Source organism: Nicotiana attenuata, unplaced genomic scaffold (assembly GCF_001879085.1).
Source record: "Nicotiana attenuata strain UT unplaced genomic scaffold, NIATTr2, whole genome shotgun sequence".
In the NCBI taxonomy this organism is placed as follows: Eukaryota; Viridiplantae; Streptophyta; class Magnoliopsida; order Solanales; family Solanaceae; genus Nicotiana; species Nicotiana attenuata.
This window is the reverse complement of record NW_017670332.1, coordinates 924,856-938,649: the sequence shown is the minus strand read 5'-3', so window position 1 is coordinate 938,649 and position 13,794 is coordinate 924,856. Positions and strand designations below refer to the sequence as shown.

Genomic DNA, 13,794 nt, shown 5'->3' with positions numbered 1-13,794 from the left:
AAACAATCACCCTGCTCGCGAATCATACATGCGACGCAGGTACATGTAGAAATACATGCTCAAACAGCAAATTAAGAATTTATCGGGGATCATTTCTCAAAATAAAAGCCAATTCTCTTTTAACGATTTAAGAAATGAAGTTCAATTCCCTTAGAAATTCATTTACCAATTCGATAGGATTTAAGAAATTTAACTATCAATAAGATTACAGATATCCCAAGTATAGCATGCTTTTGGGTCCTAGACTACCCGGACTTACACATATTATTAGCTACGCACGGACTCTCGTCACCTTGTGCGTACGTAGCCCCCACAATAGGAGCACATAATCAATTATTTTACCTATGGGGACAATTCCCTCTTACAAGGTTAGAAAGGAGACTCACCTCGCTCTAATGTGCACTTCCAATACCAAGAATGAGCCCGAACCCTAAAATTGGAGCCGAACGATTCAAAACTAGATAAACGAGGTAGGAACTAGTCAATATAAGCATACAAGATCATATTCCAACTATTTAAGCAATTTCCCACCCTTAAACACAATTTTCCTAAGATCTAACCCCGGGCCCACGTGCCCGAATTCCTAAATTTTTCGAAGGAAGTTGTTCTTTATAACCTAAGGATCAAGAATATACGATTTCTACTTCATTCTACAACAAATTTCGTGGTTGAACCTTGTTTTTAACAATACCCTAGGTTTTACTCTATTCCCATGATTTTCACAAATTTTTATGTGTTAATCTACCCAAAACTCAAGTATTAAACTCACATTAATTAGAAATAACTTACCTCACAAATGCTAGGTGTAATCACTGTTATACCCCATTTAAACCGGGTCAAATTAGAGTATAACATATTAGCGATTTTGAGGTTTAGTTAATTTTAAGAGAGTCACCACCTAATAAATTTTAAGGTGAATTAGGACACCTATTTTAAAGCTTATGTCAAACTCTGTCTTATGGTCTTCACCTAAAGATTCTAAGTAAGGGTTTTAAATATTTTAAAAAGGAAGGTTTTTAAAGCACTTTTAAAAATCCGTTAATAACGGTTAACCGACCAAGCTTAGGTTAATAAGAATTGTATAAAAATATCAAAAAATATCGTTTGAGGTATTTTGACAAAATATAACTTAGAATAGAATAGTTTAACTTTGAAAGACTTTAATAAACCTTTGAGGAACATTATTACATAAACAAAGCTTATATATATATATATAGGATACAATCCTTCTAAGGAAGATTTTTTTTTTAGAAGATAAATTCACGTTTTCCATGATGTTATAAGAAACAATTCTTCAATTTCAGCTGAAGCACACCCCCACCTTTTTTTCTCTTTTTTTTTCAAGAAGATTTGATTCAATTCCAAACTTATATAATAGAAACCTGAAATCTAAATGGTTCTTCCAAAAAAAATCTTGAAAGAATTACTATATAAAATAGATGATATCTGCTCATAACTAAGTGAGAATACTAAGTAAAGAAATCAAAACTAAATTAACAAACTCAAGTTAAGTGTAGAACTAAACTAATCAAAAGAATATAACCAAATTGATTAAAAATTCGAAACAGAGTAAATGTAAATAACGAAGGCCGCCATAGGCGACCCCAAGCTTTTCGCTTGTTCTTCTTCTAGATGTCCATCATAGTCTATGGCTCAATAGTAATGATTCCATGCTGGGGCGGGGCGAGTCTTGCATTAAAAGTCATATTGCTCCAAGTACATATGCCAAACAACAAAAGAGAAAAGCAATAAATTAGAAAGAGGGAAGTTAGAAATAGACTTGGACAAAAATTTACAGCAAGATTATGAACTAAATAACAAGCTTATGCCAATAGATTTATGGTCTTTATCCAAGCCTGAATACTAACTTTTCATATTCATATGAAATCTAAAAGGTCGAAAAGATAAATATGGTCAACATAATCCTTCACACTCCGAAAAACATGGTTTTCAACTTTCATATTAAGTCATAAAAGTCCTTGCAGCATGCCCTTCTAAAAAAGAATAACGAAGTAGCAGCAGACTTTTCTTAAGAGAAATAATACCATGACTTCATCTAACGCACAGAAACACATGCTTTCTTACTTTATTTCAAGCATTAGGACCAAATACTAAAGTATTCTAATGGAACACTTGATAGTAACAGTAAGAAAAGGGAAATCATTTGAAAGGTTCATAAATGTCAAATTTCTGCACTTAGTTAAGAACAACCTTCTCTTAAGCGCACATACAAGAACTTTTAATAATGGCAGGTGGTCTCAATGAACTTCTAGTCCTTTGCACATGATATTTTAGTCTTCCTGAATATTATCTTTTCTACCATCTACCATCTGAGAGTATAATTTCAGTCTACAATCCACTGTTTAAGCATTAACTAGTCCTAACTTCATAATAAATCTATGTTATTTTCAGCTAGAAAAACTTAACTACTTAAGCAAATATAAGTATAGAGCTATCTAGCAAAATTACTTTAGATATTCACCGGTTTAAAATGGTCAAGCTAGTTTATTAAGTTCTTTTCATAAACATAGTGTAAATCTATGACTATAAATATAGTTCTTAACTCACAAAAGAAGAAATATTTCAAAACATGGAGTATTCTTCAAAAGTTCATCTTAAGGCAGTGGCTTCTATACATGTAGTATCTATACAAAAGGTCTTAAATTTTATCATTTTTAGACGCGAACTCTGTGAAGCAAACTACTTTTAAAACTTGTTACTACTAAACATGAAAAAAAAATTCAATCTAAGCACCCAAAATAGTTAATTTCTAATAAATATTTTCTATGGCATTTATACTAAAACATAAACTTGGGATATATTTTGAGGCATGAAAAATGAGAGTGCAGACACGGTAACTTTTAATATATGGAGTGAAGAGCAATATTTGATACATGCTAGACTAATGCAACACCATAACTTTGACAAAAGAAAAGAAGAAATTATAATATACTTAAAAATAAAAAGCCATTTCATCAATTACTAATAAGATAATTGCCAGAAACCTATTCATGCTTTATTGAACTCTTATTTTGATTAACTTCATAGCTTCTACAGAGGCTGGCTAAAAATCACGATTTTAACGAGCAGCCATTAAAACTCATACAAAAGAACATACAACCATTTTAATCTTTAAAGACAAAGCGAGAAGAAATATTTCAGCACTGACCTTTTGCGATGCAGCGAACTTGGGCGCGTCGAATAAATCTATAGATTCTGGCTTCGGACTTGAACTCGAGCTTACAACCGCGAACTTTGCAAAGAAAAATTTCTCTGTTTTAGCAAGAAGTAACAGAGGCGACACAACTGAGAATTTTAGAGTATTTTTGAAGAATAAAATTGTTTGAAGATGGCTCCAAGAGTTGTCCTCAATTATTACCAAAACCTCTGTATTTATAGAAGAATTACTACACCTTTCTAGGGTTAATTTGGGCGGGATTCTTGAAGGGTTAGGGTTTCAAACGGATCAAGAACCGTTTGAAATGACGTGTAGAAGAAAGAAAAAGGACGATATGGGCAGGAGAAGCAGGGATTCGGTTGCCAAAATTGTGAAATCTTGGAGGAAACAAAAAGAGAACCCTTTTTACCTTTGTCAACTTCATTGTAAATAGCAAACGAATTTGAATTTTTGAGTCAAAGTGCTTGAGTTTGCAGATGATTCCTTAGAATAGCTATACAAATTTCTGATTATAAGATTTGAGAGTCAAATTTTGCCAAAAAAATAGAAGGAGCCAAAACTTTTCTGCCATGGCAGACAAAAGAAACGCTGGTTTTCTTTGAAAGAGGGAAAGAGATGAACCCTAGTCAAAATTAATTTTAATTTTAGAAATAAATCCAACCATTGGATTAGATGCATCTAATGGCTGAGATTAATCTTGATATAAGTAAATAAGGTATAATAAAATAAATAAAGCAAGAATTTATTTGGAATTCTCTAGAAGATAGAATAAATGATCTTGACCATTAATTTAAAATGGACTAGATCTGATGAATCCATGTGGCAAGGTGTGGGGTCAAAGTGTGAAGGGATGAGGAGAGCATGTGCTAGGAGTGTGTTGGTCATGGGATTTGTACCGTTAGCGCCTATGTGGAGGATTATGTGGCGCTTATGTGAAGTCCGTGTAGATGAAAGAGTTAGGTAGATGGGTTGGCGGATATGGCCTATTTTGGTTGATTTATGGGGTTTAAAAATCTGAAAAATGTGTTATAAAATTGGCCTCATTTTAAATAACATTAAACTTTACCAAGATGATCTAATTTACAATTAAAAATCCTTCTTCACTTTAAATATTACTATGCCTCTATAATTCTAATAATTTAGAATAAAATATATTATATTATTGTAAAAATTAATATCTAGTATGTATGCATTTATATATAGAATAAGAAGTAGAGAAATAAAATATAGATTGGCAAATAATATTTGTATTAATTATTACGATGCATTAGCGTTAAATAATAATATGATAGTGACTAAGTAACTAAAATAATAATAACGATATAATTATAATAAATATACTAAATTATATTAAGGATAATAATTATATTTTATTTTAAAAATCTTGAGGATAGAAAAAAATATAACCAATGTTTTGGATAAAAATATGTAAAATATATTTAGTAAATTATTAAGAATTAGGAAGTATAGAGAAATTGCTTATGAAAAAGGAGGGCCAAAATTGGTTTTCAACAGCTGCCCCTCTTTGACCGTGGACGATGAAAGAGTCTTCGGGCAAAGAAATTGACTTAGTGACCAATTTTGTCCCGATTTGTAAATATGGATCAGAATATTGGAAGGATTATAACATGAAACTTTGATGTCTTATGAAATGAAAGAAACTTTACAGAGCTATGATCGAACTCTGATTTCAGAATCGCCCACGCACCTCGGGATCTACGAGAATCAAGTCATATGTAATTCAAGACTTATGGTACTATGAAGTAGGACTTAACGATTGATATGGATCCTAAAATGCTGCTCCAGTGTCGAATTATGGAAACACAAGGTGTCAGACACTGGGAATCATGATTGAAAAAGAATGTTTCGAAATAAGGATTTTGGCCACGATTTTGGTAGTCAAGCCGAACAGAATTCGAAAGTAGACCTTTGACTTTTGCTGGCGAGTCTGGTTTCCTCCCCAGCAAACTGCCCCAGTTCGCTGCTTAGATAGAGTTCCACGTTGTGCTAAATTTCCTGCTAAACTCAACATGCTAGGTAAAATTGTTAGTAAACAAGATATAAAAATGCGATAAGTCATAACAATAATTTCATTAAAATGACACCTCTAAGCCGTTAATTTATCATAAAATAAGCCAGGTATGTTAAAAATAATTCTTTGATCATGACTAATGAAATGAGGCTTTGAGCCAATGATTCATGTAAATGGTACCTTTCAGCGATGACTTATGTATGATCTATAAAAATGAGGCATTTAAGCTAATGATTGATGACTATGAGGCATTTAAGCCAAATGACTGATGAGGCTTTCTAAGCCAAATGATTCAAGGTAATAAAAATATTTGTGGTGCATTTGCAAGGCAATTGTATGGTGCATTTAAAAGTAATGGTGCAGTGTATTTGAAAGCATTTGCATTGTGCATTTGCAAGCAATGATATAGTACTTTTTTAAAGCCTTTGTGCAGTGCATTTGCAGTGCCTTTGAAAGAAAAAGTGCAGTGCATTTGAAAGCATTTATATTATGCATTTTGCAAGCAATGGTGCATTCGAAAACGATGGTGCAATGCATTTGAAAGTATTTGTGCGGTGCATTTGAAAGCGATGGTGCAGTGCATTTGCGGTGCATTTGAAAGCAATGGTGAAGTGCATTTGCGGTGCATTTGAAAGTAATGGTGCAGTGCATTTAAAAGTCAATGTGCAATATATTTAAAGTTGTATGCGATGTAGTTTGCATTTATAAAAATTAGAGGCTGAAAAGTAATGACAATGTATTAAAAAAAATATTGTAAAGTTCCAAAATTATCATTAGAAAAAATCTCAAACTTGGATTTTAAAGATAATCAAAATTCAAAAGGTATAATTTTCTATAAAATACTATAAAGAGATTCAAACCGTTCGACGAAGGGTCTTGGTATTTATATTTGTTATTGATTCTTCTGCTTCCTCTATCTTGAAAATCTGCACTCAAAGAAAAACTTGTGAGTTTGGGGGGGAAGGTTGATTCGTGTTGACTTTGATGCTCTGGCCTTTGATAGTCTTGCGCTTCCCACTTTGTTTGGACTTGTAGCCTCCGCCCAACACTGAATCTTGGGGTACGAATAGTTAAGAATTTTATAATGAAAAATCCTATTTTAATAAATAAAATATGCATAAATTTTATAAAATAAAGTTGTTGCCGAATTTTGCATTGTGACATGCTCGTGAAACAAAGTTAACGTCCTCATCTGGAATCCCGTCATTCATCTTGCTTGACCCTCCTTTGTCGATGACTGATGCCTCCTCATGATGACGCCTTCAAAAGCTGCCCCAGTTTCCAATTTGGGGGGAAATTTTGAATTTTTATTATGATGAGACCGAACCCACAGGGCTGCCTACGTATCCCCTCTTAAACGGGAATCAGGTCAAACGTAGTTCATTTACATTAAGAATCATTACATAGAAAAGAAAGAGGTTGCCAGATATGCCTCTAGACGTAGTATCTCTTGACTGCATCTGCGTTGATGGGCCTGGGCCATACTTCACCATCCATTTCTGCTAAAATCAGTGCTCCTCCAGTCAATACCCGATGCACCATGTACGGACCTTACCAATTTGGTGCAAACTTTCCTTTAGCTTCATTTTGGTGCAGAAATATGCGCTTCAAAACCAATTGCCCCGGTTTGAACTGTCGTGGTTTCACTTTCTTGTTGAAGGCCCTGGACATCCTGTTTTGATAGAGTTGACCATGGCAAACTGCATTCATTCTCTTCTCGTCAATAAGCATTAGTTGCTCGTACTGATTCTTCACCCATTCTGCATTGCTCAGCTCGGCTTCCTGGATGACCCTCAAAGATGGTATTTCAACTTCCGCAGGTAATACAGCTTCAGTTCCATAGACCAGAAGATAAGGCGTTGCCCCAGTTGATGTTTTGACTGTAGTGCGATATCCAAGGAGAGCAAATGGTAGCTTGTCATGCCAATGCCTGTAGTTATCAATCATCTTCCGCAATATCTTCTTTATGTTTTTGTTGGCTGCTTCAACGGCTCCATTCATCTGAGGTCGATAAGGAGTGGAATTTCGGTGAGTAATTTTGAACTTATCACATATTTCTCGCATCAAGTCACTATTGAGATTGGCTCCATTATCTGTAATGATTGACTCAGGAATTCCAAACCGGCAAATAATGTTATTGCGGACAAAATCTGCTACCACCTTCTTTGTAACTGACTTGTAAGAAGAGGCTTCTACCCACTTTGTAAAGTAATCAATATCTACCAAGATAAATCTATGCCCATTCGAGGCGGCCGACTCAATAGGGCCGATGACATCCATGCCCCAAGCTGCAAACGGCCAAGGAGAACTTGTCACATTGAGTTCATTTGGTGGGACTCGAATCAAATCACTGTGGATCTGAAACTGATGACATTTCTGTACAAAACGAATACAATCTGTTTCCATGGTCATCCAAAAGTGACCTGCTTGCAGAATTTTGTTTGCCAAAGTAAACCCATTCATGTGAGGCCCACATGTTCCTGCATGTATTTCTTCAATCAACTTGGTTGCTTCCCTGGCATCTACACACCTCAACAGTCCTAAATCTGGGGTCCTCCTATATAGGATTTTGCCGTTTAGGAAAAAGTGATTTGCCAATCTCCTAAGTGTTCTCTTCTGGGTACTGGTTGCTCCTTCAGGGTAATCCCTTGTTTTGAGATACTTATTAATGTCATAATACCATGGTTCTCCGTCTGGCTCTACATCCACATGGAAACAATAAGCTGGTTGATCTTGCACATTCACCTTGATGGGGTCTATGTAGTTCTTGTCTGGATGTTGAATCATGGAAGACAAAGTTGCTAAAGCATCTACGAACTCATTTTGAACTCTTGGAACATGCTTGAAGTCCACCTTGATAAACTTCTTGCACAACTCCTTCACACAATGTAAGTACGGTAGGATTTTTGTGTTCTTTGTATTCCACTCACCTTGTACTTGATAAATCAGCAAGTATGAATCACCTACAACCAATAACTCTTGGATGTTCATATCAGCGGCCATTCTGAGCCCAAGTATACAAGCCTCATATTCCGCCATGTTGTTGGTGCATGGAAATCAAAGTTTCGCTGAGATTGGATAATGTTGTGCAGATTCTGAAACTAGTACTGCTCCAACTCCGACTCTTTTGAAGTTTGCGGCTCCATCAAAAAACATTCTCCAACCAGAATATGCTTCTGAAATATCTTCTCCAGCGAACAATACTTCTTCGTCTGGGAAGTACGTCCTAAGTGGCTTGTATTCTTCATCCACAGGATTTTCTGCAAGGTGGTCAGCTAAAGCTTGTCCTTTGATGGCCTTCTGGTAACATACACGATGTCAAACTCACTTAGCAAAATTTGCCACTTTGCCAGCTTCCCTGTAGGCATAGGTTTCTGAAAGATATACCTAAGCGGGTCCATCATGGAAATGAGATAAGTGGTGTATGCTGACAAGTAATGCCTCAACTTTTGTGCAACCCAAGTTAAGGCACAACAGGTGCGTTCCAACAAAGTATATCTTGCTTCATATGGTGTGAACTTCTTGCTCAAGTAGTATATGGCTTGCTCCTTCCTCCTAGTTTCATCATGTTTCCCCAAAACACATCCAAATGCATTATCTGATACGGACATGTATAACAATAACGGCCTTCCAGGTTCCGGAGGTACCAGCACCGGTGGGTTAGATAAATATTCCTTGATCCTATCAAAAGCTCGTTTACATTCTTCTGTCCATTTGGTAGTGGCATCTTTCCTCAGAATCTTGAATATTGGCTCACAAATCACTGTTGATTGGGCTATGAAACGACTGATGTAATTAAGGCGACCAAGGAAGCTCATCACATCCTTCCGATTCTTTGGAGGTGGCAGGTCTTGGATAGCCTTTATCTTTGAAGGATCCAGCTCTATGCCCCTTCTACTGACAATGAAACCTAATAATTTTCCAGCTGGAACTCCGAATGCACACTTTGCGGGATTCAGCTTCAGATTGTACCGCCGCAACCTATCAAAGAACTTCTTCAGGTCTACCAAGTGATCTGAACTCTTCCGTGACTTGATGATGACATCGTCCACATAGACCTCAATCTCTTTATGGATCATGTCATGAAAAATAGTTGTCATAGCTCTCATGTATGTAGCACCTGCATTCTTAAGTCCAAATGGCATCACCCGATAACAACACACCCCCCAAGGTATGATAAACGCTGTCTTCTCAGCATCATCTTCATCCATCAAAATCTGGTGGTAACCGGCAAAGCAATCAACGAATGACTGCAACTCATGCTTTGCACAATTATCAATGAGTATGTGAATATTCGGGAGTGGGAAATCATCCTTTGGACTAGCCTTGTTGAGATCCCGATAATCCACACATATTCTGATCTTCCCGTCCTTCTTTGGAACTGGTACTATATTGGCCAATCAGGTGGGGTACTTCGTGACTCGGATGACATTTGCCTTAAATTGCTTGGAGACTTCTTCCTTGATCTTCAAACTTAAGTCCGTTTTGAATTTTCTTGTTCTTTGCTTTACCGGGGGACAAGATGGATCCGTTGGCAACTTATGGAAAACAAAATTGGTGCTTAAACCAGGCATGTCGTCATACGACCAAGCGAACACATCGACGTATTTTCTCAGAAGATCTACATATTTCTCCTTTTCTGATGGCGTCAAATGGACACTAATTCTTGTTTCTTTTATAGACTCTGAATTCCCCAAATTTATAAGCTCTGTTTCATCCAAATTTGGTTTTGACTTGTTCTCAAACTGCTCAAATTCTTTAGTTAATTCTGCAGGCGGCACGTCTTCTTCATATTCTTCAAGATCTTGCTTGTTATTTTGTTCATTTGTTTCATTACATGACACATTCACAGTGTCGGCATTTTTATTAATTTGTTTGCTGAAAAATAAAATAAAATAAAAAAGAAAAGAAAATTAATAAAGACAAAAAAATTTAAATGTAAAACGAAAAAGCATATTTAGATTTTGCATTTAAGCTTCCAAAAGATCGAGGCAAACAACATAAAAATCATAGACACGATTCAGGCCTCAATTTTGAATCGTGTTGTTTAAAAAGTACTAATACAATCGATCTACCAAGACTCCCGGCGAACCCGGGATGGGGTACAAGTCCAATTGTTCAAACATCTCCAGGTGCGGCATCCCAAATAGTTGGTGTCTCAGTGCAATCATTCAGAATCACATAGCAATCGGCAAGGAATAGGTTCCTGATTCCTTCAACGAGGTCGTCTTCAGCATCTTCATCTAGCTCATGAATAGTAACTGTCTTGGGGAATGACTGGCTTAGCGGCGGGATAGGCTGTGGCAGGACAATGTCACTTTTCTTCTTGAGACGAGCCTCCGAGACTTCTTTTGGAGTGGGTTCGTACCCTAGGCCAAAGGTGTTGTTCTGCCCTGGTAACTGAATTGGCTCCACTATTCCATGCAACCTTGCTCCAAGTCCTCGACCAGGATCGAAGCCATTCTTCAACATTTCTGATGCCACCATCACGAACACACTTGGCAACTTTATCTCTTTGCCTCGAGTAGCAATCATAATTTCTTCAATGCGGAAAGTGGCTCCATCCAGCCTCTCCACACTTTCAATGACAGGGATTGAATTCCTAGGGTAAATGGGATCGCTTGCTTCTCCATGAATCACAACTTCCCGGTGATTCCACACAAACATCATGTTCAGGTGTAAAGTGGAAGGGACTGCACCAGCCATGTGAATCCACGGCCTTCCCAACAACAAATTATAAGTAGCATATATGTCTAACACTTGAAATTCAATGATAAACTCCACAGGCCCGATTTATTATGCTAAGTCAATTTCACCAATAGCGCTCCTTTGCGCTCCATCAAAAGCTCCAACGTTCACATGACTTTCACGAACTTTTCCAATGTCAATTCCCAAGGCTTTGAGGTAGTGAAAGGACATATATTGAGTGCAGAACCATTATCGATCAAAACCTTAGAAACAAACTTATCCCTGTCACACCTCCTTTTTTACGCTACACCTGTGAGGGTGTAAAGGAGTTTCTCCAATTAAAGGACAGTCGGAACGGGATTTATTATTAACATTCAGAGTCGCCACTTGGGAGATTAATGGTGTCCCAAGTCACCGGTTGAATTCCGATCCGAGGAAATTATGACTCTGTTAACAATCCGCGAACCAGAACTCCGAGTAAGGAATTCTGTTAACCCGGGAGAAGGTATTAGGCATTCCCGGGTTCCGTGGTTCTAGCACGGTCGCTCAACTGTTGTATTTGCTTTTATCTGATTTTATAACATATTCTAACCTATGTGCCTTTTATTTTAACCGCTTTTATTGTTATTTTTAATAAGAATTGCAACGTCGTGAAAACGCGTCTCGAACCACGTCGCACCAGTGCACCCGTGATTGTCAACACATTTCAACTTCGTTAAGATTTGGATTTGGGTCACATAAATGTGCACCCACATTTAGGAAGGTAATATTATTAAAATACGCGCCTAAAGCAACTGCGCGTTTATTATCTTTGGGGAAGACCGTGAAATTCGCTAAACGGTCCGCCCGAATTCTAAGTATTTTATATATAACATTTATTGAGGGCCCCACATTTGTATTTCAATTGGCGAGGCTCGTCTCATTTATTATTTAAAAGGCAAATCTAAAGTAGACTGCGCTTTTCTATTTAGTTGTCTCTATCAATACAAGAAAAATCCTAATTAATTAACATATTTGAAATATCCAAAAGTCTATAAGTCAATTCCCCACAATCAGGCCCAATAACTTAATGAATAGAACAAAACATGGCTAGCAGGTATTTCAAAGCAATTCATGTTTCCTTTTAAAAAGGGCGGGACTACCTGGGCCCAGAACAAATTCAAAGGCCCACTCTCACTTTTAATTTGGAGCCAGTAAATATGATCAGTAACCAAATTAGTATAAACTTCACTTGATCTATCTTGAATAAGCTCAACTATTTTAAATGGTCTTCTATATGAATCCAGACAGACGTATTGCATTTTTATTTCTTCAGGCGTGATTTGCGACTAAACATTAGCTAATTCATTAACCCTTGATTGTCAAGACCTTACCATTAACTGATATTCCAAATGAATACATTAACTGAAACTCAACAGCTACTTAGTCTCATTTAATAGGCTATAAACGAATTGCTAAGATGGATTATTCGGACAGTTTTACAACTACTGAAAAGCTTGTCAAGTGTTTTAAGAGCTAATATTAAGAGCTAACATCATTCACTAACAATTCAGTATGTTATTCACACTAGCAAAATTCACATAGGGAACTCGTGACTCTAGGAACAAATTTTGAAACTATTGCTAAAAGCTATTTATTATGCCAAGACTTAATATATAGGAAGTTGTATATTCCAATACTAAGCTACAACTATCACAAGAGTTCAACTGCATTTACTGAAGATAAAAGCTAAAAAAAATGAATCCAGATCTGGAATTTAACAGTCCAATTACTACAAAACAGTTTCAGTCCAATAAGTTCCAATTTACACGTACAAAATTATTTAAACAGTTCCTAAATTGAAAATTCCAGGCCAAATCAAACAGTTCTTCAATAACCAACTTCCATACATGCTGATTCATTATCCAACGTCACTTGAGTCTAGTGACATACCTGGAAATTGAGATATAAGTGAAAAGGAGAGGAGATCAGCTAATAATTGAGCAATTAGCAGTATTACAGCAGGTCACAGCAGCAGGAAGATAATGTGAGATCAAAAATGATAATCCCAAGCCCAGTGATAAGCAAAACAGCGTCAGATTAAGCCAAATAAACTCGCAAATAGACCTGAATACACTTAAAACTTCCAACAGGCCAGAACTTAACCCTAAACTAGCTCAATTGGACCTAAAACCCACCAGAACTTAACCTCAAATACCAGACTTGGAGCTAAGAAAGCTGGAAATTAAACTGAAAATTTAATTGAAACAGTGACTGTCTTTTTTTTGGTTTTTCTATTAAATTTTCTATTGTTTTTGGATTTTTGGACGTTTGAATTTCAAAAGCTAGATCTGAAAGTTGAAGAATACACTTTTGGGGGGGATTTAGAGGCTGAAAAGACTTTTTTTCTACAAGGCAAATGAATGCCTATTTATAGGTGAACTTAGGGTCCAATTTCAGATTTTCACTTTACCCATTAGTCCCTATTTTAATTCTATTTTTACCCTTTATTTTCTGACTTGTTACACAAGTTACTGCCCTAAGTTTACTGAATCCTACACTAAAGTCCTATTCTAGAAGGCCCTAGGGTGTTCTTTTAGCTATACAATACCTATACTACCCTTGCCTTAGTTTTGAATTTACCAATCTTAATGAAACTACCCTTTTCCATGCCTAAACTACCCTTTGAACCCTCTTGGAATTACTGAGCTAAACCAGACCATTCCCCTATTACCCTAGTAACTGGTCAAGAACTAACTGTGGTTAAACAAGATCCTATCCTATTCAGCTATAACCAGACCAAACTAAACTAAACCTACATCTAATTAATACCAAACACTGAATTAAGGCATTACCGATGATAATTACTGATTAAACTAGACTAAACTAAACTAGACTAACTAAAATTAACAAATCA

General features: G+C 36.3%; 1 protein-coding gene and 1 long non-coding RNA gene across 2 annotated transcripts; both read right to left on the bottom strand.

Annotated features, from left to right (window-relative positions):
* Positions 1-1,467: 1,467 nt before the first annotated feature.
* LOC109237997 lies at positions 1,468-3,882 on the bottom strand. Its single transcript, XR_002069689.1, has 2 exons — positions 3,170-3,882; positions 1,468-1,710 (listed from the first exon to the last, which is right to left on the bottom strand). It is a non-coding gene; the product is annotated as an uncharacterized LOC109237997 (long non-coding RNA).
* Positions 3,883-6,761: 2,879 nt separating this feature from the next.
* Positions 6,762-8,249, bottom strand: LOC109237982 (protein NYNRIN-like). The gene has a single exon (XM_019404400.1). It carries the CDS (start codon positions 8,247-8,249, stop codon positions 6,762-6,764), a length of 1,488 nt encoding a protein of 495 aa, XP_019259945.1.
* Between the last annotated feature and the right edge of the window lie 5,545 nt (positions 8,250-13,794).